The sequence below is a fragment of the Strix uralensis genome, chromosome 3 (genome assembly GCF_047716275.1).
Source record: "Strix uralensis isolate ZFMK-TIS-50842 chromosome 3, bStrUra1, whole genome shotgun sequence".
Lineage (NCBI taxonomy): Eukaryota > Metazoa > Chordata > Aves > Strigiformes > Strigidae > Strix > Strix uralensis.
The window spans coordinates 84,083,723-84,111,374 of record NC_133974.1 but is presented as its reverse complement, the minus strand read 5'-3'; the positions used below and the strand labels follow the sequence as shown (position 1 = coordinate 84,111,374).

The 27,652-nt window shown below is 39.5% G+C and overlaps 1 protein-coding gene across 2 annotated transcripts in view; it reads left to right on the top strand.

The window, feature by feature from the left end:
* PCNX2 (pecanex 2) overlaps positions 1–27,652 on the top strand; it is a 161,367-nt gene that overhangs the window by 113,534 nt on the left and 20,181 nt on the right. For both annotated transcript variants that reach the window (XM_074863133.1, XM_074863134.1), the window contains 4 exons: positions 7,472–7,530; positions 9,947–10,162; positions 22,046–22,299; positions 26,489–26,722. In XM_074863133.1, coding sequence (XP_074719234.1) covers positions 7,472–7,530; positions 9,947–10,162; positions 22,046–22,299; positions 26,489–26,722 — 763 coding nt within the window. The remainder of the gene's footprint in view (positions 1–7,471; positions 7,531–9,946; positions 10,163–22,045; positions 22,300–26,488; positions 26,723–27,652) is intronic.

The window sequence follows — 27,652 nt, the reverse complement described above, 5'->3', positions numbered from 1 at the left end:
AAAATAAGTGTTTCCTGAGTTACCAAGCATTTCACACTCACAGGAGGCTACACAAAATTCAAAGTTTTATTTTAACTGTTTGGCAGTATCTCTTTAACTGGTAACATCTCTTCTTCTCAAATTTTGCCCCTGGCAGTCAGTAAAACAAATTGAGGCTAATTGAATAGGAGCCATATGTGTGATAATTAATTGGGAGTGCATTCTGATTCAGTGCTCTGTAGTTCCCTGCCGAGTTAAAGATGCATTCACAACTCCTATTCACTGAATCATTCTAAGAGGAGAGAATAAAGACAGAAGGGAGGCATCAGAAAGGGAACGCATGCTGAGGCCAGGCAGGAACACAAGCAGAGATCAAAACCACAAGCGGGATAAATGAAAAGGATGGGCAAAAAAGGAAAAGGCATGCAGTGAAAAATCTGAGGATAATGCAGCATACATTGATAAGCAGACTTATAGAGGAAAAGAAATCATGAGCATGATAGAAGATGACTTTTAAAGATATTTGGAAAGGAAGGCAGCAACAGGACATGAGAAAGATGAGAATGGACTCATAAATAAGAAGCATGCAATATTTTAAGGGCTTGTGTGGCTACACAGTGGCACTAAAGTTTTATAAGCTGTTTGTCTAATGCTTAGCGTACAAATGATGTAGATCTAAGGAGACTGGGTAAACTCACAAAATTTCTGTCGTGTTGAGTATTGGAAACCTGTTGAAATGGATTGACTGAATTTCCATAAGAGTAAGTGTTCTCAGCAAGTGTTCATCCCATTCACTTGGATAATGTAGATGACCTCCTGTTTTGGATTGAACTGAATCAAGCATTTAGGGATAAGCTGAGGTTCAGAGTACTAAACTCAAACCTTCAATTCAAGAAGATGCTTGCTGAAGCAACTTTTGTCAAGATGTGAAGGCAGGGGGAAAGCTGAGATCACAGAGGAGATGTTCAGCAAGTGTAACCATTCTAACTGAGGTGATATGTAAGTTGTGTACAGATAGCAGCAGGGAATAATTCATGCTTGCTCAAGTCCTGATGTACAAGGGTATGTACTGGACCCAAATTGCCTCAGGGCTTATAAAGCGCAAAAAGTAAAATATCTCTCCCTTATTTCTGAGATACTGCAAAATGCAGAATTATGTCACCGTTGCTACTGAGAATTGTCTCTGAAGATTTGTGCTAGTTGGGACTAGGTAAATACTGGATGAATGCTAGAGGGATTCTTAAATTTTTTTTTTAATCGTTTGACTAGCAGTGTTTGCTCTCAAAATACAAGAGATTTTTTCAGCCTGAAGAGTACTGTAGAGACTACCATAACAACTGCTGTAAATGATTAACACTCTCAATGATCTCTGTAATGAAAAAAACAGAGGTATTAAAAGCTGTCCCTGTTTTAGACTGGATTTTGTACAACTGCACATTAGCAGTAAGATTTTTCTTGTTCTTCAGGGTAGTATCACTGATGCTGCACTCACAGGTTTACAGCTCTGGAATGGCTTAGATAGCTTCCATTTTGCCTCCCTTCATCTTCTGGTGAGAAATACGTATATGGAAAACGCTGTAGTGAACTAAACTAGTATTTCTGATGTAGACTCTCATTGTAAATCATCATTCACCAGTCTTTATCTTATTCTTGTATTTCCTCATACTTTCTTGCCATCTCTACCTCCTAATTTTATTTTTAAGCAGTCACCTTGAGTCTAAAAGTGACAATGAAAATATCTTAAGTATATGTTATTTTAATATTGCACACTGGAAAAGCATGAGCACTTTGTTATCAGCAATAAAGAATATTAAGAATGAATTCTGAAATGCCTTGCTGTGCTTTCCTCCTTTTATGATGTTTAAACAATGTGCATGTCTCTGCGTGGAGTAAAGGAGGTAAACATCTTGGCCTCATTTGCTGAAGCAGCTCCCAACGTTTTGGTAATTTTTTTTGCTGCCTGATCTCACTCTCGTTTTCTGGTGAAAACCAGGACATTTCTCATCACTTCCTTTCTACCCTCCAGGTCCTTACAGTTTCTCAGGCTTTTGCCCCATCGCTTATGAGCCCATCAGCAGTGCAGAGCCCAAGGGAATTAGTCCTGCAGAGCTCTTTACCCAGAGCTGGACACAGCACAGCACCTTTCCTGTAATGTTTGCATTGGCTTATGATGGGCAAACCAGAAAAATAACACTCACCTGCACTATTTCAGATGCATGTTTTTGTGTGTAATTAACATGTTTGCTTTTAAATTAGAAGTACATCTCTGTATTGCAGACAGTGATGCAGGGTCCTGCACTAAACCTAATCCTTACAGGAATGTCAGGGTCTCAGCCCTTTTTCACTGACGCAAGAGTGAGCACAAACATCTCTGTGCAGTTTGCATAATCCTTACACTTAAAAAGCTTGTATTGCTTAGCATAAAATATCTGAAGATAGCGGCTAAATGCCTTTTAAAAAAAACCCATACTCGGACAAGGGGAAAAAAAATTAGGTAGCAAGATAGCCAAATAAGACAAAAGTGGCGATATTGATGACGTTTAGGTAAAGCATTAATGAGTGTTTTAAAGTGCACAGATGCTTAAATGACCTGTTTTACAAATAAGAGGTGAATTCCCCAGCTAAACCTTTGAATGTAAGAGCACTTAGGTGGGCTGTTTAATCCATGTTTGGGCACTCAGCTTTTGATCTTAAATTCATACCTCATTTTCATCCCTGTTGCTGCAGGAGCACAGAAACATCAAATTCAGGAAAGGCTTCAGAATATGCCAGATAAACATGCTCAGTAGTATTGCAGCAAATGACCACAATTCAGATTTTTACACCTACTTTAAAAAAAAAAAAAAACCAAACCAAACACCCCCACCACTACCAAACAAGCCACAAACCACTCCCCCCCCCCCAACCAAACCCAAGAAGCTCTCCGAATGAATTATAAAAACGTTTAAGAAAGTGAAGAAACCCTAAGACCAGGAAACATTACTGATGATAAGATCTCACTATGGTTTAAAAGGATCCTTCAACAGCACTAACAACTGCAACTTTTTATACTTTAACCCTCCCCTAGTTTCCCTAGCATGCAATCAAAGCTACTTTTTATTATTGTGAGATGAAACACTGGAGCATTCAGGGGAGGAGGGGAGGAAGAAAGCATGAAAAATAAAAATCAAAGCGAGTGATCAAGAAGGAGAGGTTGCTTTCATTTTTAAGAGATCTTTCTTTATTAACATGAGTTAAACCTAAGGCATATCTTCCATCCAGCTGCCCAGAAAACGGGCGCATGGTTAAGCACGAAGGGGCTGTCAGCCTTTGCTGTTATAATCACGCTGAAATCATTCTCCGTTTTAGATGAAATTGATTTAAAACTACTTGGGCATCCTCATACTTCCAATTAGTACCATCGTTTTTGCCTCTGGTGTCCTTCAAATATTCATGGATGCCTGCTTATTCTGCCATCTCTTCATTCTCCCTCCTGCCTCACTGTTGTAGCCTGCTACTACTACTGTGTTTTTAATGCTAAGCCTTCCGTTTATAGTGCCAGCAGTACGACATTCACATGGAAGTGTTGAGGATTGTTTTTTTTCCAGACTCCCATGAATAATCATAGGGCTGCAGCATAGTAAAGTTTCTCTGTTAGAATCGCCTGTTAGATGTCATGGAAAGATGGATTAAAATTCATTGGACAGAGACAAAGAAAAACTTTGGATCTACCCTAGAAAGGCATCTCTTGCACCCCCCAGAGGGGAACTGCTTTTCTTTGTTTTGTTCTCTTTCAAAGTAGAGTTCCCCTCCTTCACAGCAGGATTCCTGGAAATCTTGAATTTGTGTTTTGGGGCAAAACCCAGCAACATCAAGGCAGATAGAACAGCTGCAATTTTATTTTCATCTTCTGGAAAAAAGCACAGCAATGATTTTTTTTTTCCTTCTCCTTTAATTTGCCCAATTCTCACCATCCACTGTATGTTCCCCAGGCTGCTGAATTCCACCTCAGTCTTTCTTCCACCTTTCTAAGGAAATTGGAAGAATAAAGTTGGAGAAGAAAGTCTTTCCATGTTGAAAAATGAGGCAGTATTTTTGAACAAGGGATGTATAGGAAGTGACTTAGTCCTTTTGCAAAGGGAAAATATAATGGCATGAACAGGACTATGCAAACTAGTGGATTATCTCAGTGCCCATGTAAATGCTGGATTAAAAGAGCATGAGATAGGTATTTCAGGAACTAAGCAGGATGTTGACTTTAAAATTGCTGAAGATGTTCAAACACAATCACTTGCTCTCCAGGGCAAGTGCCGAAGGACCTGCACTCGGTTTGCATAGAATAATGCAATTCAGGAAGAAATCCAATTACTGAGCTAATTATCACCTTGGATGAGCTGTAACAACCAAATTTAAAGCAAGAGGCCACTGGAGGAAAACCCAAATCACCCACTCGTTTCAAAAGTTCACTTTGAAAGGTCCTAGTTGGCAGCAAAAAGCCCAGGAGTAAAGGCGTCGCTGGTTTGATTGTTAGGTGCAGTGTATTATAGTTTAATGCTATGTAAATTCCCATTGCCTTCAAGAAGGTACAAACATAGCTTTGGTTACTAATAATCGAGGAATTTAAAGTCCAGACTGGATTACCTGACTGAATTTGTTCAACTAAACTGAATTTCAAGACAAAAGTTTACACACTGTCTATATTATCCTCAGTCTTTTTAAAAAAATAAAAAATAAAAATGTTTCAAAATGCCTGCATAAAGATTTGCGGTTTTCTGGTAGTGTCTGAAAAAGTAAATACTTTCTTGTCTCATGTCCTGAGGCCCATGTTTTAGCTGCTTAAGCAATCGTTACCGTGCTTGGAATGGAGGATAAAGCCACAACGGAGCCTGGTTTTGTTTTGTTTGTGAGAGCTGTTCTGTTTCCTTCCCTTCTTCCCAGTCAGGCTGCATGATATGTCTCCGAGTGTCTTGAAGCACTCCTGCTTTTCCCTGATTGTTTCATGCATCTTTCTCTCAAAGGAGAAAAAAAAAAAAAAAGGAAAATAAATGGAGCCATAGCTGCATGCTGGGCAAAAGGATTCCGACTTATTATAGATTAGAATTTTCTGAAGTACTGCTTGCTTTGTATGGGTCTCAGTATGCCTCAAGAATGGAAATGCTTTGTAGGTTGGTAAAAAATCGGGGTAGAGAATAGTATTGACTTTTACCTCATACTGCCACACTGATTTCAGAGGGATTAGAAGTTAATAAGGAGTCTCATAATCTTAAAATGTATGCATTTGGAAATCAGCAGCGTTCCTCTGCTGAGAATAGAAAATTGATTGAATTCCATAACCTAATCTGTATGCTTACTCTTGCATATGTTGCAATTGCAGGTGGATGTATATGAGGGTAGAAGAATTCTGACAACCTTTTTGAAGTAAAATCATTCTTTATATTCTGAAGTGCTTAGAAGGCCCTCCCCCCGTTGCCATTTTCTGTTGCATAGGAAATGAAAATTGCAGTTACAATAAGCTGAGCCAACCAGAGGCAGGAAGTTAAATAATACATCAAATAAAATGTTAATCTATGTAGATATTATACTAATATTAATTACAAGTAATTCTAATTAAGACTCATATTCTCTCCAGCTGTATTTCTTGCAAAGTAAAGAACATACCTTTTTAAAGCAAAAATCAGTTGCTGGTAGGGAGTAGAAGCAAAGCAATTCTGTTCCTCTTCTGTCTACTACATGGAAGCCTGTGTGCAATTTTTCTGTTGGTCTGTTTTCCACAGCTTTTTGGGGGAGGCTGCAGAGTGTGGATGAAGAGGCTTTCTAACATTAGGGACATCAATAGCATCCTTCTCCTAGTTGGCTTCAGCATGAGCTTCGGCTCAGAAACTTCCAACTTCTTAAATAACTTGTATATTGACACATGAAATTCTGGGAGCCAATACTGCGATAAGGACATACAGACTTCCAGAGACTGTATGTCCTTCATGTCCTGCTGTGCTTCAAAGACAACATTACCCTGGCTTTACACCATCCTTTTTCAGTGTTATTTAACGTGTTTGAAAGCCTCCCATATAACTTATACCCTTTTTGGCACAGTCTTCCTAGGGGCATGTCAGAATTCTCATAGTGAGGAGCTAAATTCAGGCTTTTTAAATTGACTGGCCAACCATCAGCCCATTCAAAATCTTCCCCGTGCTCTGTGCTCCCCACCTCAGTGAGCCAGACCCCAGCCAGTCCCACCTGGCCATGCCACTCTCATCACAGAGGCCGTGATGAGGACCATGCCTGGGTGTCTCCCTTGGTTCCTGTGCCAGGAGAGGTGGTGCCTCAGTGTTTGCAGGCTGATGAACAGATGAGACTCTCACCACTGTCACATGTAACCTTATGCCCTTGTTTGGGTCAGATGTCTTTGTCTTTACACATCTTCAGTTTTAACCCCATTTTTCAAGGAATATTTACATATCTGATTGATAGATCTTCTGCTAAGGCTAGTGATTGAGGGCAAAACTTTGGAGGCAATATTCTTAATGAAGTGTCCTGAAATCCTAAAGCACCACTGCCAGAGCAGTATTTCAGGGAAATCTACATTTACTACAGCATTTCTTTTAACCAGGATTTCACTTGTACCCTGAAGGCTTGGGAGATGCTTTGGACTTCTGGTGTTGAATATGTCTAGTCACCACAACAACCACTCCCTTCTGTTGGACACATGCTTGCCCACAGTGATTTACTTGTTCCTTATTTTCAGACTTTTTTAGGGTTTTTTGTTACAGGTAGGAATAAAAGCTCAACTCAATCTAACTTTTAGTTGCTTTCTGTTTTGTGACTATTTTTCCTGTGGTATTTGTATTCCACTACCACAGTGAAAATACTAAGTAGGGAATGTGTCATAAGGGAGACAAGGTTACTGTCTGTATGGACTAAGACCCTGTACTTTACTCTTTTTTCAAGTGATAAGAATGACCAGGGACTCTCTCGTTGCTGCCCAGCTAAATATGAAACTAAGCAAAGTGAATTTTTTTGTTGTTGTTTTTCCATAGATGTTATACACCCACAGAAGTATTTTCACACAAAGAAAACCCCTTGATCCAGCTGTTTCTCTTAAGGCTTAGAAGGGAAGAAAGACTGATTTAATATTCTTTCTATTCATTGTTTTGGTGGCACCTGGCCAATGTGCTTCTGAAGCCAGTTCAGTTATTTAAGTATGTAGTGTTGTTATCACAGATGCCAAATTCGGGATGGACTCTGCCCCCCCAAGAAGGAAAATGGGGAAGAAAGCATTTGACTAAAAGGAGGAGGGGACACAGACACTTTTGGTTTGTGTGTTGATAGCAATGCTGAACTGAAATAACTATATATGCCTACTTGGAGTAAACCAATGAATGGATTAGAGTGTGAACTTCATAATGATATAAACACAGAATGAGAAGATACGTTAAAAATAAAATAAAAATGTGTTTTGGGGAGAATCTTATATTTTAAAAAAAGAATTGGCTATACAACATGTCTTTATTTCCAGCACCAAAAGATCGGACCATTCCAACACCAGACTGGCAATTCAGATCGAAAAGGATGCAGGTATGGCCTGGGAGTTTGGGTGTTGTGCTTGGTTTGCAAAATGTGATGTATTTACACTGTCAAGGCTTTGCCTGGGAAGCTGAAGAGATGCAAAGGGTTTAAATGTTGTGTGAACAAACCAGAGTGTTTTAAATATAACAGAGCACCGGTTTAAATCATGTGACTTGATAAGTAAATTTGCTCTTCAGTTAGTGTAGCTGATCAGGGAGCTGCTGGTCTGCGAATTGCTTGGTTAATTATAATATTGCTGTTTGTGCAGAGTACATAGCAGACACCCTAGCTAGACTTGAAGGTCAGCTGTGGGCAGGGAAAGGTTTTGGAAAAAAAGCAGCAGGTTAACAGTGTCCCTACTGCTGAGCAGTTTGGGCTGACAGGTTCCTCCTCTTCCCTGGAGAGAAACCTTTTTGGAGAGGGGAGGAAAGGGAAATTGGAAAATTTGCAGGAGGGGGTAAAGGAAAGAATTAGGAAAGATGGTGGACTTCTCTGAGCATTGGGGCATTAAATGAGCTCTGATCCATGGCAATGTAAAGCACCTTCCTGGGCTGCACTACGTGGTTCCTGTGAGACTGGAAAGTGAGAGCATTTTTTGGCAAGTCAGAGGACATGGAGAGTGTGTGGTACCTCAGCTGACTCTCTTCAGCACCTGGTGGAACAGAGCCCTTTCCAGGGGAAACCGATACCAGTGTTTCATGGCAAATACCCATCCCAGTGAGAGAGGCCAGGATTTCATATAGGGGTTTCTCCCACTTTAGTGTTCTATGACTGATTTTATTTTGCCACTGAGGTATTCAGGGGCTTGTATTGTGGAGGTGTAAGTTTACATTGTAATTATTGCAGTTGTATTTTTATCCCCTCCCCCCTTTTAATTCTTATCCATTACATCAGTAGCATGAACAAATACACATCTTCAAGCAGAAATGGGTGTAATCCAGGGTGTCCAAGAAAGCGAGAGAGGTATTAGCAGTTTGTGGCGTATATCGTGCTCTTTCATTATTTATCATTTCAAGGCAGGGAGTTAAGGTGTTTCCCAAGGCCATTCTGTCATCTGATAGCAATAACCGTTAGCATTATTATATACACTAATAAGTTAATTATGTTTTAAACCTCATAGATCAAGCATAACATTCCTTTTGTGTGTGTGCTTAAAAGATTCATTTTATGACTTATTTAGATTTTGACCAAATATATTGCAGGTGTATGACTGAGTATGTCTGTGTGTGCCTACACACCTGCATGCGCATACATACCAGGGCTGGATGCATAATGGCCATGGTGATGAAAAGCAGTGTAGTAACACACCCACTCCTCTTCTTGTGTTCAGGAGCTATTTGTAGGGGAAACTATAGCCTGTCATCCTCTGGTTTTTTTCTCCATGTTAAATCTGCTCCTAAATATGCACATATATAAATATGGATGTGTAGCTGTACATATATATCCACATACACTCTCATTATACAAATGCACCTGCAAGATGTTGGTTTGTACATGTATTTCTATTCATGCACAAGCATTTTAAAGTATTGAAGGTGAGATACTGATGCATCATAGAAAAGAAAAGCAGTTCTCATGTCAAGCATAAAAGAGTACAAGCACAAGACAAACACCACATTGGATTATGTGTCACAGTGTTAGCATTTGTGGAAGGTTCATTCCCTTTCATGGATCACCATCACAAAGTGCTACTTTTAATCCACTTAAATGCCATAGACCTTTATGATATGACACTTCTAGACTGTGATGGGGAGTTTTTCACCTGGACAATTGGTCCAAGCAGTGGACAGCTACTGTTTTTAAATAAGTGATAGCAATTCTAGCGGTGAATGAACCTTGTTTCATTCTTTCTCAATATACTAAGTGAATTCTTTTAAAATATGTATCCTCATCTTAAGTACCAACAGATATTTCACAGAAAAAGCCTTGAAAAATTCCTGGAGGACTAAAAGAAAAAAAATCCCAACAAAATTACTGGAAGCTGTGTGACTGAATTCTTTAAAAATCTCAGAAATAATATTCAGATTTAAGTTTATGTTCTGAAATAATCATGATTTCTGATTTCTTAAAATTAAGAACAATATGTAGACATTAACTTAGCATTGCAGAGACTTTCAGTGGAGAAAAAAAAATTCTTGCTGTTGCAAAACACGGAGGTGACTTGATTCAGTCTGAAATATGTGTTATCACTACTGTGATGTGCTATTTACCATATTGTTCATATTAAACAAAAATTTCAGGCCTGATTCTGTGAAGGGTTAAAAACCACCTAGGAAATGTAGATTGTATAAAGTATCAGGAAGATATCATCCAGTTAGAGGAAGAAGCTTTATGGAGGAATAAAAAAGAACATGAGATTTTATGCAGAATGGCTTAGTGTATTATAAATTTTATTCTTTACATATGTATGCTCCTCTGGTTGTAGGCAACGATGACAATAATCTCAACTCCATTTTTTATGAGCATTTGACAAGATCTCTGCAGGAGTCTCTTTGTGGAGATTTGATTCTGGGCCGCTGGGGAAACTACAACACAGGAGACTGTTTTATTCTGGCATCGGATTATTTAAATGCCTTTGTGCACTTGATCGAAATTGGAAATGGCCTTGTCACCTTTCAGCTCAGAGGGCTGGAATTTCGAGGTAAGGATCCCTGATGATGTAAATAACAACAAAAACGCCAACAAACCCTGTCTGGCTTTTTAATCTATCACAAGTCTGTAGTAGGACATAGAGTTTAAGGATCTTTCTCTCTCTTCTTTTTACAGATATTTGTCTGTCTGTGTAAAAGCTCTGTTATTCTTTGTATTGTTATTTGAATGACGATGTTTTGAAACCTAAACGTTAAGAAATTTGGAGTCATGTTCTGCAGTACCGTAAGACTTTCAGAAAGAAGTCATGTTGAGTTATTTGCTTGGTTCACAGATCTTTCAGGTTATGCTTAGTTATGTTTTCAGATTACTGCTTTCCCTCAATAACCATGAAAACCGAAGTTGTTCTTAAAATTGTTCAACCCTCCAAAACTTGTATTTGAAAAAACCCCAAATTCCTCCCACCGAAAATACCCTGTGTCAGATCATGTAAGATGCCAGTGCTGAGATGGTCTCCATCACAGTAGAACAGGAGAGGAGAAGTCAGTCAGTCTTCATATTTCTCTTACTTGGGAACTGCTGAAGAAGGGACCTCACTTTCTTCTTGTTCAGTATATTCCTTTGTCTGGACACTTCTCTTTAAGGAATGGCAGTTGCATCCCCCTCCCTGGTGTGGCTTTTGTGAGGCCAGTTGCTCGTAGTGTCACACTCCTGTGCTTTTGTCTGTTGTCCCTAGAGTAGGAAGAAAAATGAAAGTAAAACCACAGAACTTTTAAACAGCTTTTAAATTCTGTTTATGCTACACATGTTGGCTGCCTGGGTTTGTTGCTTGGGTTTGTAACCTTTCAAAGATACCACTTTGCAATTGCAGGTGATGGGAGTTTTGAAATCCCAGAGTAAACAGCTTCCCAGGCTCAAGGGTTGAGCATCTAATGGGCGATGAGGAGTGTATAATCAAGGTGACTTTTCAATAAGGTTGAGTATGAGAAAATAGGAGACAGACTGGCTCTTTGAATGCACTTAGGTGTGGGAGGATTAGACTAGGAAATAACATGTGTGGGCTCAAGTCTTGCCTCTGTGACAGACTCCCTGTAGGATGTTGAACAGGTTGTGGTAAATGCTTGATGTTCACTTTCCTTCCTCTCTGGTGGGGACAAAGATAACAATCCTGTATCTTAAGAAAAGTTATGTAGAAAACAGTAAACACCTGAAACAGCTTGGTATCGTAGTACCTGAAGAGATACTTATTCAGTACAAAGGCAAATTGTAGGAAAAAGCAACTGGAAAGGAAGAGAAAGAACTTGTTTATCAGCCTTATAATTTCTTGTTGTTCATGATGATGTATGTGTTGCTCTGGCTTTCTTCAACTTCAGAGACATCTGTGCAAGTATTATGTTCTCCTTGTGTGCCCCTAAGGTAAGTAGTGGTGCTGCTCTGTCAGGGATAAGTACTGAGGTTAAGTACCCTATAGAGTCCACAGGTGGAAAGCTTTTTTTTGGGTAGATTTGGAATTTGCTATTACTTCTTTCAAATCCAGGCCAAACAAATGCAGATTTATGTTGTTCTGCAAGAACAGTTCAATAGTGTGGCAGTTCAAATCTCTTAGTTACAGTACCACTGGTTTCGCAGGCAGGTAAATCTCTGAGATAATTTTTTTTTTTTTTTTTTTTTTTTTTTTAAGACAGTTTTAGTCAGCTTGTCATTTTTGGTTCCTCTTAGGTTGCTCACAGTTTTAATCCTTTATGGAAACTTTCTGAAACAAAAAAATAGTTCGTTCATTTCTGCAGATCCGAAAAGAAAAGTGACTTCCAGGAGGGATTTATGTATGTTAAAGAAGAGACATATCTTGAACAATGTTGACATTTTGTTCAGATTTGTTGGGATTTTGAGTAAGTAGGACCACGTACATTTCCATTAACTTGAAGAAAATTATCTTTGCTGATCATCCTTTTCTGTTAAAATAGTTCACTGTAGGATGTGAAACAAACAGAAGAAAGAAATCTGACTTTCATTCTTAAATTACATGAGTTTTGTGAGTGGTTTTTTTCCTTTATGCAGTTGCCATCAAATGCTGGGTTGCCCTCCATCATCACCATCCCCAGGCAGTTCAAGAAAAGTAAATCTTAGAAAAAGATGAAAAAATACAAGAGAATCCTCAAACCACATGCTAGCTGGGTAACAAGATCAGAGGCCTAGCAGACGGGCTTAATGAACTGGAAGTTGAACGGTGAACAACTGGATAGTTTAGTTGCAAAGTGGTTTGGGAAGACTTTGTTTGACTGAGCCAGGATGGTTCATTACCAAGCGAGTGCCATTTTGCATTTGGATCTGAGAGCAAAGCTCAAAAATTGCTGTGTGCCACCTGTCAGGGCATCTCTGTATTCCCTAAAAATCACAGTCTAACTAACGAAATGGGTCTGGAAACTGACATTTCCATGCAGATTGCCTAACACTGTTCAGTGTTAGTACTGTAGCTATTTGCTTTGTGAATAAATCCAATGTGTCTGCTGGCTGCAACAGGTCTTTAAATTCAGCTGGGGCTGAGACCCGCAGCCTCTCATGTGTTTCATGAGTTGCCATTTAGAGACAGCTGAGTTGTCATCAGGAAGATCCCCTTTTCCAGTCTCTCATGATCCTCAGGAGGAGACTGGCAGCCTGTAAAGCAGCTCCATTACCTGAGTGTTCAAAAGACCTGGACCAAGAAGGCGACAGCAAACGGTGAACTGGGAAAGCACAGACAAGTTACTGGATGAAGAGAGGAGTGGGAAAATGGGAATGGGAATCTCACCTAGATTATCTCATATTCAGTACAAATCCAGTCCCCTATTCCTCCTCACCCTCAGAGTATCACCAGGGGAAGAGATTCCCCAATACTAGAAGGAGAGGAAAAGGGTGGAATTGGGAGGAAAATGGACTCCCCCTGTTCTCTTCTCTGAACTCACTGGATGATGCTATTCCAAGAATAAGAGAAAATGTGTAGTTTGTGTCCTCACAGACATGGTATGTAAGGAAGGTTTCTCCTTTCTCCAGCTTTCAGAATATTTTCTCCTGGTAAAGGACATACTATGGGAAGAGAAACTAGGAGTGTGTGAGTATTGTTATTACATAGTTTGGCCTGGAGCAAAGAAGCCATGTAGGATTGAGTAAAGGAACATACCTGAGGAAAGAAGAGCTCAAATACGTAGCATTTGATATGCCTTGTGAAAGTTGAACCCCACTGTACTGTGCAGAATGGGTGCCAGGGAAACCACATGAATTGCAAACCTGCTTAAGGATGGAGTAGGAGGAACAGAGGATCCCAGAGGGGAACCAGGCACAAGCCAGATGAGATGGATCTGCCTGACACAGACTATAACAGGAGCTTCATGGACTGCAGAGTGTGGGCAGGTAGTCTGCTGTGTGCCCAGTGGAGACTTGCTGAGGTGGTGTGTTGACACCAGAGGCTTGGTGGTTTCTCCAGGTAACCCATGAGGGCTGGTGTGCTTTAGATAAACTGTGCTGCAGTACCATGCCCTTCCTGTAACAGGTTTTGTCCTTGTGTCCACAAGGAGCCAGGCTGCTCTGGTGAGGCTGTAGGCCTTACGCAAGGGTGCCCAGACACAGACCCTAAGTCTAAGTAAAAGGAGCCAGAAGGGCTGACGTGAAGGCAGAGGCTTCATAAAGGGATGGGCTGTCCCAAGGAAGCATTGTGAAAGCTGAGACTGAGCTGAAGCTCTTCCTTGGAAGGTTTTCTTTGCTCCTTCCTTTGAGCGGGATCACTGCTTGCAGGGGCAGGAGGTTAGAGCGGACTGCCCCCCAGCAGCACCAAGAGCCATCTCCTGTGTGGACTAGTCACTTCTTCCCCATTTCAAATCTCACAAATGGCTGGTGTGGGGTACAACTGAACACAGTAGGATTTTTTTCTGCAAACTGCCCTGGGAGAACCTGGTGGTTACGAAGTCAGGAGACAGTTGTTAAGCACTACGATCATTTCCTCTGACTTGGGCATTTTACATTCCTATTTTTAGTTCTCTGGTCATGCACTGTTTTTCACATAGGACCCTGATTCCTTTCATTGTACAGAATGGTTTCCCACAAAGAGGAAAAAAAGAGCTAGAGGAGGAACTTGAAATCTGTAATTTTTTGAGCTTTGGCTGCTTAACTTCAATTTCAAACAAGTAATTTTAATTGAGGGCCCTAAAAATCTGCTGTTCCTTAAATTGGAAGTCTATGTTTTCTTTGGAAATGAGTGAATCACAGCAGTGTGCTCTGTGTCTGTGACTGTTTTCTGTTTATGAGTAAACCCAAAGCAATATTTGCATTGTGGAGCTCTGGGTTTTCCTATGGGTGTTTCTCATTGTGGTAGCTGAAAAGCTGTGCTGGCAATACTGCCACAGTAGTGCCCAAAGAAGGGGTCATAGACTCTTCTGAATTTAAGTGTACTGCAGGCAGGAGGTACTGCCTTCCCAGTTTGTGGTCCAGCCTAATTGAGAGTTGGCGTTATAAATGACTGATCCAGATGCCTTTCTAACTGTGTGTAGTAGAAGCATTTGGCTCAGCTTTTAAATGAAAAAAACTAACTAAACCCCTGCAGACAGGGTAAGAAGATACAGACTTGGCAGACTGAAAGAAGTCAGTAAAGCTGGGATTCCTCTCATGCATCTTTAGTCCTGTTCAAATTAAACACCTTGTATGAATTGGTTCTTCATTCTCACTTTCTATGGACAGAGAGGGGATGTGCCTCCATCATGTCATCCATCCTGTGTGTAAAGCAAGGGGGAGCCTCAGTACCTCCAGGCATTGAGAGGAGATGCCCAACTCTCCCTTACTGAAAATGAAGAAGGGGTGGTAATGAGCTCAGTCTAGGTGAAAACTTCCAGGTAGCTGCACGTTGGTGTGGGGAAATTAAGCTCTTCGGTAACTTAACTCTACTGTCTGTGTTAAACCGCAGTGGTATGCTAAAAGCAGCCTGCCAGAAGAAATGGATAATGTATCATATAATTTGAAAGGAAGAGACAAGGGAAAACCCACAATCGGGGAACAAGCAGAAAGAGTGTCAAAATATCTAGCTCCCCCGAGTTCCCTCTAGAACAAGGAAGACTTGAAATATTTTTCTGTTTAGTCTGTGCCTCTACAAAATGTCTTCTGGAGAATATCCAGTTAGGTGTTACTTGTGCAGAAATTACTTACGGATGGTGATGCTGAAATCTTGAGGAGCTATTTCCTCTAACTCATGCCCACTATTCTTCAATCATGTAATTAACTTCTAAATCTCTGATGTGATTTTTTGTTACTGCATGTTGCACGTGCAATATTCATGCTTCACTTGGAACTTCATTAGATGAATCAAGGAAAGAAGCGCAGAGCAGACACAGATGTAATTGTATGTAGTGGAAGGCAGCTGTGACAGCAGGATGGGATCACCTGTGGGGCTTTCTCTGTGTTAGCTAGCTGATTTCCCACACAAAATGGTGTATGAATGCAGCCAGTTTAGGGTATACACTTCAGGCACAGAATGTCGTCTAAGGAGTAAGGACAGTTACTCATTTCTGCAGTGTATGTGTATGCTGTTGTGGTGGTTTGACCTTGGCTAAATGCCAGGTACCCACCAAGTCGCTCTATCACTTCCCCCCCCTTTCCCCTTTTTTTCTCAATAGGGCAAAGAAGGGAAAGAAAATAAGATAGGAAAACAAAACAACCCTTGTGGGTAAAACAACAGCAGTTTTAATATAAGCAAAGCGAAGCAAAGGTCTGCGCGCGGAAGCAAAAAAAAAAAAACAGATTTATTCTCTACTTCCCATTAACAGGCGATGTCGGGCCTTCTCAGGAAGCAGGGCTCCGATACGCGTAGTGGTTGCCTCGGAGGACCAAGGGTGACCCCACCCCCTTCCTCCTTTCTCCCAGCTTTATACTGAGCAGACGTCATGTGGTATGGAATATCCCTTTGGTCAGTTCGGGTCAGCTGTCCTGGTTGTGTCCCCTCCCAAGATCTTGCCCACCCCGTCCCACTGTGGGGGGGGAAATGTCAGAAAGAGCCTTGGTGCTGTGTAAGCACCACTCAGCAGTAGCCACAACACCAGTGTGCTATCAACACCCTGCCAGCTCCCAGCATAAAACACAGCACCATGAGGGCTGCTACAGGGGAAAACCAATTCTGGCTCAGCCAGACCCGATACAGCTGTATAGTTTTATTACAGTAGCAATTACATGACCAGTGTAAGGAATATTTATTGGTGTTTGTTTTTTGTGTCTGAAGGCTCTGTAGCACTAGCAAGAATCATTCTTGATTTAAAGAGTGGTTGCAACTTTCACTTTTTGCTTTTACAAATCACTTCTTGTTGTTGGGAAATAGAAGTGCCCACCTTCATGTCTTTCCTGAGACCACACCTGAAGTACGTTCAGTGTATGCACCAGACATTTAAAGGTATCGATAAATTACAAGTTCAAAGAAAGACAGCCATTTTTAACACATCTCTTTGGAGAAAAGGTTAAAAAACAAAAGTACATTAATTGTGGGAAAGAACAAAGGCTGAGAGACACAATGCTCAGAAATATTAGAGGCATGAACAGAAAGGATGCAAAGGGATTTCTTTAATTTTGGTGATTTAATTGGGAAGAATGGCATGAAACAGGGAAGAGGATACTTTGTTAAATGCAGGGAATCTGTGATGTACAAGTCTTCCTAATAATGCTCCAGCAGTCTAAGCCATCTATGAATTTCAAATAGGCTTAGAAGAGTCTCTGTAACACAAACTAGAATAGGTATTTGATGTTTTTTCCCTTTCCTCCCTTTCACAATTTTATATGTGTATATGGGTGTACTGGAGAAGACTTCTGGAAGGAAAGGGAATGTTGTTAGGTGCACTGCAACATTTTTATTGAGAAAAAGTCTTTGCCAGAAACAAAATGTTGTTTCTTGCATTGCACTCCAAAAGAGGTGAAATGAGAGGGTTTCGTGGTGTTTGGTAGCTGAAGGTTTAACAACTAGCATCCTTAGAGAATGCGTTCTTCCACCTGGGCTTCCATAATGTGTCTCTGTGGCCCAAGAAAAGGAAAAGTTTCTGAGGAGAGGAGATGCCTGTTATTAGACTAACTGATCTGATTTGAAAACCAGACTATTTTTCAGGCATACAAGCACCTGAAGCAGCTGAAAACCAAACCACAGTTTTATAACTAATACCTTTGATGTTTGAGAAATTGATACATCTTTTAAGTCCTGAGATTTTTCTTTGAAACAACCTGAGACTATCAGAGCCTGTAAATTACTATTCTTAATCCCAATTCCAGAAGGAAAAGAGCAGGAATGAGCCAAAACAGTTGCTAGTTTCCAGAACATGCTCCATTTGGGAGCTCAGTTTACTCCTTTTTGAAGTATTTGTTTTTCTGTGTTTCTAGAGCTAGATATGATGCTTTTTTTTTCAGGAGAGGGTGGCCTTTCAATGGCTGTAATTATGATCTTAGTGCTTCCTTTGGGTGAGAACTTGCTGCTTATCGAGCTGCTATCCTGAGCCTTATCCATCAGAATTTGGGAATACTCAGATTTGCAGCAGAGCTTGATGGAGCAGAGTCAGATGTTTCCAGTGTACTGCATTTATTTGTAATTTAAATATAAAATCCCCTAGTCCAAAACTGGTTGTTGGGGTCACAGAGTTTAAAGCTTGAAGTGCCTAATACAGGAGAGTGATTTATGATCTTCTTAACATCTTTGCTTTGGGGTTAGTGCATGAGCCCTATGAATCCTTTCTCTGTACATTGACACCGTAGTTGCTTATTATATGTCAGCAATCCTTAGTGCTCAAGATATTGCTATCTTCAGCCACAATAATTAGTCCCCATTCTGGATGTGTTGTTAAACTGAAATGTTTTATGGAACTTAAAACTGCTTTTAGAAGTATGTGATTGTGTTACGGGATTTTCTTTCTGCCCCTTTCAGAACTGAAAAATGCTTTTCACTTACTGAGTTTTCAAAATTGGATTCAAAACACACTTTGATTTCAGCCTTAAGTTCTAGAAGGCTGGGGTAGTCATTTAGGTATATTTTAGGTATCCTCTAGAAGCAAGATAACAGTCTTCAGTTTCACTTTTCTCATTTCCATTTAGGTCAGATCATTCTGGCAGAGCACGGGTCAGTCCTCAAATCCTGATGCATCAGGAAAATAGAAAGAGCTCCAAGTTCTCACCCTGGTTTTCTCCTGAGCTCACATAGAGTGACCTTGCTTTGTTCAGCTGACAATGTTTTTGCATTGATGGGTTTTTGGCAACCATCTAGTATTAGATATCTTACAAATTAATTGGTCTCATCTACACTAGCAAGGATCACAGTGAATGTCTAAGCTTGAGTGAAGCGCAAGAGCTTATTTTCTTTCTACTGCAGAAAGAAATGTGAAAAAAATGTTTTCTATCAGATTTTAAAATTACTAATTACCAGTGAAAACATTTTCCTGTATTTTAATATTCAATGGCACTACACTTAATTACATTGCAGAACTGAAGTGCACGTTCTGCTCCCTGCTCTTTGATTTTATGAATAATTCTCTCAGAGTGGCTTGAACTTTATAATTTTTTGAGAAGCAATATAAAAATTGCCATTTAAATTATCAGCTTATAACATATACACAAAAGTTTAGGGTTACCCTTCTGTAAAAGATGTACATAAACACTTAACTTCATTTACTGTGACTTGTCCCTTTTGGCTCAATGCATAAAGCTGAGCACATGCTCTTAGTCTCTGCAGTACCCACGTCTAGAGTAATGAACCAAAAGGATTGATGTAGGCACTGGTGAAATGAAATTTCAGAGTAGCATGCAAATCTGTGGCATTGAAGTCCAGCCAGTGCATTATGGATTAAAGTAAGGCTCAATTAAAGACAAAAGAAAATGACTGACAGTCTTTCTAGAACTGACTGCAAGAATTGGGGAGAACCAACGTGTACTTGAGCATCAAGCCTGCATTTTGTCTTTGCAGACTTGAGTCCTTTTACTAGATACTAGATACTAATCAGCAGCATGATGATAGGAATAGAAATTCAGCGTTTTGTCAGAGCACTGGCCATGGCTCAGATTAAATTTAACAGGGATACTCCAGAGGCTCTGCAAGCAGTCAAGACACCAAATCCCCGAGGTGGTAGTACCCAAGTCCATCAAACAGCTCTTGTTAAGCAAGTGCATGTTTGACAGTTGTTGAAGAGCACAGCCCTGATTTCATTCTTTGGAATAAATCTGCAAAATGACCACATGAGCTCCTTTGGTTGCTTTTCTAATAACTTGGTCCCAGTTAGAATGACTCTCACTCCCTAAGTTCAATGTGGATTGTGCCCACTGTAATATAATTTTAACTTTAGTTGATTAAAATCACCTAACAAAGATGGCTTGGAGACATTTTTACCTGTTGTATTAGCTGAGAATGCAAATAATTGTTCTGGCATCTTCTTCTGTTTGTTATGCATGTGATGACAGCTTCCCTCAAACACTGAGGGCCTCTTAAATTCACCTATTGTTTGCCTTGCCATCTTCTTTAGGGCCCATATTTTACAAAATATGTGGATTAAGAAAACTGGTAATTACAGAATCTGCAGTAATAGCATTTGGTATTTACTAATAGAGAAAATACAGAGAGCACATAGAAACAGTCAGCATTCCATAGGAATGAAATGTGTTATTTCCATACGAAAAGAAAAAAAAGTTATTTAAGAATAGAGTTACATAGACTGAGCAAAGCCATCTTCAATTCCCTTAGCTGTAAGGGGATCAGTGGCAGTTGTTTATTAAGCTTGTGTTTTTCATCACTTACAAACATTTGGTAATACTTAATTTAGCACCTGGGATGAAGATGTATCTTCTCTTAAATTCAGTTTAATATTGAGAGACCTCTAAACTTTAAAAAATAAACATAACAGCAATAGCAACAGCACAAGTGTGGAGTAGTTATTTTACTCTTTTTGAGCTATGTACAAAGGAATATGCCTTTCCCTACTTCAGTTTGAGTATGATATCTTTTGACTTGACTTCAGAAAAGCATCCACTGACCCAAAGCAGTTGCTGCTTTTTTTGCTGTTGAGCAGTAAGTGTTAATTCATGTAGAAATCTGTGAAATATGAAGCAGAAGCAGTCCAGTTCATGTCAGGTCCGACTGGAAATGTCAGTTTGATAGGTCATGTTTTGTACTTTGTGGCAGTGTTGAAAGATGTTTATATTTGGGTGACTTGAAGACATTTAATAATTTGTCACATTGTGTATCCCTGAAGTTCAAGGAGGAATACATATCAGTGTGTGAGCAACACTGGGTACACAGTGTAAATTTTAACTCATAGAAAACTGGATGGAGAACACTGGAATATACTGGATCTTTCGTCCCCAATCTCTTAGGGCTGCAATCCTGTTTTTTTCTCACACGTTTCCTTCAGATCTTTCTATTCTTCTTTTTTCTTGTATGTTTTTGCTTGCTGGATACATTTTAGAAGGTGTACAGGCAAAAAAGAGAAGGTGAAAACCAATACTTTAACATATTTTGTAAAGCTTTTCTTAGTGCAGAGAAAGGAATATTTTCTGGGTGCTACTTCTGTTGGTACAAACTAAAGTCCACAGGTTGTTGGCCAGACACTTGTGGTGGAACCAGGATAGACAGTCAAGGGCACAGAAACTGTCATGATGCTCCACAGAAAGGCCTTTGGGATGCTGCCTTGCTCCAGGCTTTCTTTCAGGGTGTTGGCAAACTGCAGGGAATTGGAGCTGACGCTGTATTCTTTCCTGGTCCAACGTTCAGATGATGAACATAGCCAAATTCTTCTCCCATTTACAGTGACACAACAGAACAGGTCTGTTGGTCCTGGCGGTGGGGGTTCATAGCTGTTGCACTGCAGCGCAGCGTCTAGCACTTTCCTCTCCTATTGAGACCGTTTGGAAGCTGACGGAGCCAGCTCTCTTATGGGGTGATACTGAACCTTTGGCGGAAGGCCCATGTGAGACATATGTGTAACTTGCATCATAGGAGATGGCCTTGAAAGATGATTTATGTACAAATTCAGTGGAGAGTAAGTTCTGCAACAGCCCACAGAGAGTAAATTTTAAAAGATCCATACACTGAGAACATAGAACTCATCTATTTTGAGAACAGAGTGGGAAGCACATGAGTGTCCACCTTGGTTTTGATTTGTAGTGCCCTACATGGTGTAGAAACCACATTCATAAATTTCAAATCCCAAAGGGCTCTGCTTGACCGTCTAGTGTGCACAGCACCGGCCAGAAATTCAGAGTCTGGTGAGCAAATATATATTATTGTTTCTGCATCTGCCTCATGACTTCTTTTTGAGTTAACATATCTTTTTCAGAAAGATTTACACTATTTTGATCTAAAGCCTGTTTAATAGGCTAATTAGAAAGCTTTTCTGTCCTCATGGTGTACTGCCACTAGTGCTATTCATTAGAGATGTCTGATCCAGAGTAGCTTTTATACCGGTGGGAGAGAGAACATCCTGGTGGATGTTATTTTTGGAACCTGCTTTCCAAGATAGTTTGCTAAACCCCAGATTTTACAAGTGCTCTGGCACACTGTAAAACCTTTGTTTGCATCCTGTATGATATTTGAAGAAGCAGACTGAGACTTGGATCAATTTGTTTAATGTGCCTGATGGAGCGAGACTCTTTAGTGTTGCTTCCTGGTGAGTTTTTATTAAGGCAGAAGATGTAGTCTGTAGTTTAGCTCAGCTCAGAACCATTAGGCCTAGAACATTAGATCAGGCCCTTTTGGCTTTTAAAGGTGATGGTAAATAAGTAATGTACAGCTCTTTGTTTGCTACTGCACATGGATCAATTGGCACATCTAAGTTGTTGCCGTAGCTCTATTAGATTTTTGCTAAGTGCGTGGAGCCTTCAATCATACTTTTTCAGCTTGGAAGAAGTCCTTTGTTTCCTCATCCCCCAATAACTGGCAGCATACTCTCTTTTTCTCACTGCCAAGGGACATATTGCCAGCAGAGAGAAGTGGAAGCTATAACAGAAGGAGATGAAGACAATGAAGGCTGCTGCTGTTGTAAGCCCGGGCACTTGCCTCACTTGTTATCATGTAATGCAGCCTTTAACCTCCGATGGCTGACGTGGGAAATAACACGAACCCAGTACATCCTGGAAGGGTATAGCATCATTGATAACAACGCTGCAACAATGCTGCAAGTGTTCGATCTGCGGAGAATACTTATCAGATACTATATAAAGGTAAACTCTTTGATAAAGTGTACTTCATTCCTAGGCAGGTTTGTCAAATAGAATGCTGACTGTCTGTAGAAGAAAGAGTGTTTGAAGTTTTTGGCTTTATATTTATTCATCTGCACTACTGGCAGTCAGACTGATTTCATGTTAGATAGGGATAATTAATTCATATCTCCCTTTGCTACATTTGATTCTGACCACTTACAGTTAGTACAGAAAATCGCAGGCATGCTTAAGCAGAAATCAAGAAGGTGAGTTAAGATCCTTTAGCGATAAAGTGAGAGGAAGCATTCTTACAAAGCAAAACTCACTGACAGTTTGTTATTTCTTCTTGACTTGGCCTTTCCTCTGTTTTTTCTGGCAAAAAAAAAAAAAAGATCAACAAGCATGAAGTTCTTGGGAAATCTCTGAAGAGCTGTTTCTCAAATGTGCTTTTTTAGTAGTACAAACCTCCTTCTTACCTGCTGTTTTATATATATACCACAACACATTTGAAGTTGTTGTATTCCGTTGATTAAACAGCAGTTCCTTTACATCACTTCTATATTTGCAGTTATTAAGATCACAATGACCACAAGATAATCATTTGTCAAAATAATTAAACCTTATAGTCTAGCAAGACATCTCCGTCCTGTGCCAAACAGTTTCCAGTCCAGCAAATGAAGAAATTGCTGAGCTTTATTGTCTTCTACTGAAACAAGAGCCAAATGCTGCCTCCTATGCCAGTGGTACTACCATGAAGCCACTCACTAAAGCTTCCAACTATCCCTGACATCTCCTTCCTACTTACATCTCTGCAATTGTGAAAATCTTGTCAACCTTAGAGAGAGACCTGTTGTAAATAAATTAATCACCTTTTTTTGCAAGTGAGCCAATGCAGTAAAAACAAGATCATTGCCTCACAAAGCTGCTTTGATCGTCCAGTCGATTACTTTGTGAAATAATTTTACAGGCAATAGGGCCTGGTAACCAACCTGCTTTGTTTAATTAACTAATTAGAAACAAAACTGCAAGCGAGCATGATTTTTTTGTCTTAGAAGGGGGTTTTGTGGCTATAAATTAAATTGTTTTTAAGCAATTTATCTAAACTAAGAAAAACAAACCCTTATTTAAACTGAAATGAATATGTTACTACAATTGCTTCACTTTACTTTAAAAGGCAACCTGAATAACCTGAACATAAACTGAAGCAAGCTGATAGATGACTCAGCTTTTGATGGTGTATGAGACTGAAAAAAATCCCAGTCTCAACTGCAATCAAATCAGCAGCTTATTAGTTTAAAGCAGTGGAGAACCGTGTTTTGTAAACTGGAACTTAGTGCCTTTAAATCGACTAATATGTAGAGGACTTGTGTAAAGTGTGAGGTTCATCACATGGGAAGTAAAACTTAACCAAAAGGTAGTTCAGGGCTTCAGGTTTTGGACATACCTGAGAAGAAGCTGACAAGATGGCTTAGACAAACTTTTGTCCCAGTGTGATACAGGTGTGGTTAATTGATCCTGTTTTGAGTAAAAAGGAGGTGGTTTAAAGGATCTCCACACTACTGAGGTATGCTATAGCTCCATCTCCACTGTATGCAGATTTTGTTAATGCCACCACCTATGGGTTTGAAGGTGCGAAAATTCAATCTCTTTTGGTTGGATTTAGTTGAGCCAGTACTATAACACTGCATCGACAGATCTTCATTCTCAGAAAGGTGTCAGTCTTTTAATCTACTTCTCTTCTTCGGGAAGGATGAACAGAAAATAATAATAACCTGTTGGCAGCGTCAATATTAGCCTGGGCTGGGGCTCCCTTCAGTGAAGGGAGAGTGCGCTCAGGAGATCCCTTCCTTAGAATGACACTTCCAAAAAGAAAGCTATTATGGAGATTTCCTTCTCGTATTCTTCAAGTTACTCATTTCTTCCATAAACAGGATCTTTGATAAGATTTGGTAAAATCCTTAGTACAGCCTTGGAAGGTGCGAAGATTATATTATGTATCAGATCTGCTTTTACCCCGTTTATTTAGTACTTACATGCAGATAATATCAGAAACAGAGGTGAGAATTCATTCCTTCCCCAGCTTGCTCTTATGAGGGAATCTTGAGCTGTAAAGACCCTGCGGAATTTCACTGTGAACATTTTAAAGCCCTGACACGTTCTTTTTAACTGTGTAGGAGACTAATTGTAAGAAGAACTCTAGTTAATGCAGTCTTCAGGTCACATAAATCACAAGCACGGAAAACACTTAGGCTGGAGTTTCTGCAGCACTTCCATTGCACTGAGCATTTGGAGTGCTTCTAGTTTATTCTTTGCAGCTTACAATATTGTAAATATTTACCATATTATTTCTGAATTGCCATATAGTTGCGGATGTACTTGTGCACAAAACATATCTAGGAAGAGCTACTAAGTAGAATTTAATTAGGTGACAGAAGTTTTTGCTATTTCTATGTCTGATTGCGAGTCTGATTTTTTTTTTTCTCAGCTGTATCTGCTGCTTTGTAAACACAGGTGAGAGTAATAATTCTCTATTTTGAAAATCAACGAAGAGCCTGCTTTGTTTCAGTTCTCCTATCCTTCAAGAATAATTACCATTTTGGTCTTTTAAACAATGAGTTGCACTGAGCGTCTTATTCCTAATGTATTTATTTCATTTGCAGTTTCACTGGCAGCCTAGAAAGGCCCGTATTTCTTCTTATAAAAGGATTTTTATTCTCCACAAATAAAGTGGGTCAGCTTCTGTAGCCCTTCTGCATACATTTTGAAATCATTTCCTGCCCAACTACTGTGATATTTTTCCCTTGTGTCTCCTCCATCTCTTCTCAATATATTCTTATTTAAACATCTTTTAGTATTCAAGAAGTCTGGATTCACTAAGCACTGTGTTTTCAGCTCCTATTGTTTCTGCGTGCATCTTTTTAAAAGAGTGTATTGTTCTCCACATGCCAAGAAATTAAGGGTCCATCCTCAGTCTGTATCTGTCTGACTTGTCTTTTTCCTCTGGAGCTTAATTTTCCTCTTGTTTGTGTATTTCGTACAACTTGAAAGATTAACTGGGGAGGGCATCTGGGATTTTTAAAAGGGCTGGTAGTGCTTCTGCCCTTTTTAATCCATCATATTTTTATTTTATACATTTATTTGCTTAATAATATTTCCATTGTATGGGTGAAGTAGAACTACATCATCTTCAGTCATGTTCACTTGCCCCTCGTTTGCTTTGGAATCCAATTCTAAATTAATATCTTTTATTAAAAAATTTTAATCATAAAACATTATAATGGGACTTTCCAGCTGATGCCACTTTCCTTTGCAGCACTGGAACTTCTCCTTAAGTTTCATATTCTTTTGAAAGTACGCTTTAAATTTGGTTTGGATTTTTTTAATATTTTATTTTATTGTATTTATTATTATTCTATTTATTATTTTAATGGCTGCAGACAGTGGTTGGAAGAACTTAAACTCAGAAACTCAGGCACAGATATGAGATATGAGTGTTGCTGCTTTTTAATATTTCTGCATTTGGTAGAAGAGCTCCTTCTGAATGATGCTCCTTCAGTGCTTTAAAAGCAACCTCAGTATAACATCAGTTATCAGCTTCTTTATTGGCCTCATCGACAAATAACGAAAATAATGACACTACTAAATGCAGAAAGAAAACAGCAATTAAAACAAGGTTTTTCAGACTTGTGTTGTACACATCTGTCAAATCTCATGTTTGTGGTTAAATCATGATGGAACTGTTTTTGTTAAAGAATTAGGAAAGTTTCATCCCCATAAAACAGGAAGTCCATGGAGGAAAAAGAGTCCTATTTTGAGCATGTGACCATCTATTACTCTTTTTTCAAAATACGCCTAAACTTTTACCAATACCACCTTCTTGGTCATAGACTCTAGAACCCCACTAATATTCAGTAATTAACACATTTGAATGCTGGAATTCTGTATTCTTATCATAGTCTATTGTTTGTATTAATTCTCCTGTAAGGCAGAAGGGTATTAAAAACATGACTTCTTTTTCTGTTGTCTGCTATTTAGATATCAATTATTATAATCTTTCTAACTTGAGCAGTTTTGTGAAGCAATGATGCCAAGCAGTGAAAAATAGGAAAAATATGTTAATGTGGTCCTATCTGATTTATTCTCTTCTGTGTAAAATATATCTGCTTTAATCAGAGATAGAGTGACTGATGTTTGCGCATTTTTTCAACAGAGTATAATATACTTTACAGCAAGTTCCCCCAAAATCCTTGACTGGATAAAAGATGAATCCATGCAAAAGATACTGCAGCCTTACGCAAAGTGGCATTATATTGAACGTGACCTTGCAATGTTTAACATTAACATCGATGAAGATTATGTTCCATGTCTCCAAGGAATAACAAGAGCCAGTTTCTGCAGTGTTTATCTGGATTGGATTCAGTTCTGTGCTAGAAAAAGGGTGGAGGTAAGGCTTGCAAATTATTTTTTTTTTAGTAGTAGTAGTTTTAATTCTCGTGATAGGAGTTAAATGATGCATGTTTACTCTTTTGCTTGCTCAGGATTAATACAATAAAATTTATTTAAGATGTCAGATTTAACATAAAAGGAAAATATATGTTTTGTGGAATGGAAAAAACGTATTTTGGAGACCATCCTTCTGCAAAAACTAGAGTTTTAAGGAGTGTTAGTTTTTGAATACTGAACCAATTCCTTATTGCACACACTTCCAACACCATTAATTTCATCAGCTTTAGAAAGCATGGATATAACAAGTGCTCACAGAAGTACTGCTAGAGCAGAGTCAATTCAGGGAATGTCATCAGAGCATTACTGTTCCTTCAGTGTTCCCAGTGTCTGGGTGCATTTGCCAAATGTCCGTGATGTTTGTGTATCCTTTCTGAAAATCTGCCTATATTTGGGTACAGTCTTCAAATGGTAGGGAAGTGCATAGCAAACTCACTGGTAGCATAGGTCACCTCTGGGAGCTCATAATTCAAACGTGAACCATGTCACAAAACTGTGTGAAATTGCCTCGCAGCTCTGGAAGGTCAAGGGCAGGTTTACAGCTATGCATTCCCATGCTTTGAGCCACTAAGATTACTCATGGTCAGCAGTCATTTGTTGGAAATGCACTACTGTATTTCCATGGAATACTCAAAATAGCCCAGAGGGAGAATACAGTTTCAAACACGCATATTCCTTTGATTTAGTTTTCTGATTTTTGCTGATTATGGCAAAAAATGAGAAGTGTATCTTTCCTGGCCACCATGCGCTGTTATTTGTGCATTTTTCATTCAGGATCACTGAGTGCACATCCCATTTGCTACCACTGACCTTAGCTGGCATAGCATTGCTGAATCTTAATGTTTCTTCTCCACTTCGGTTCCTTCTCATG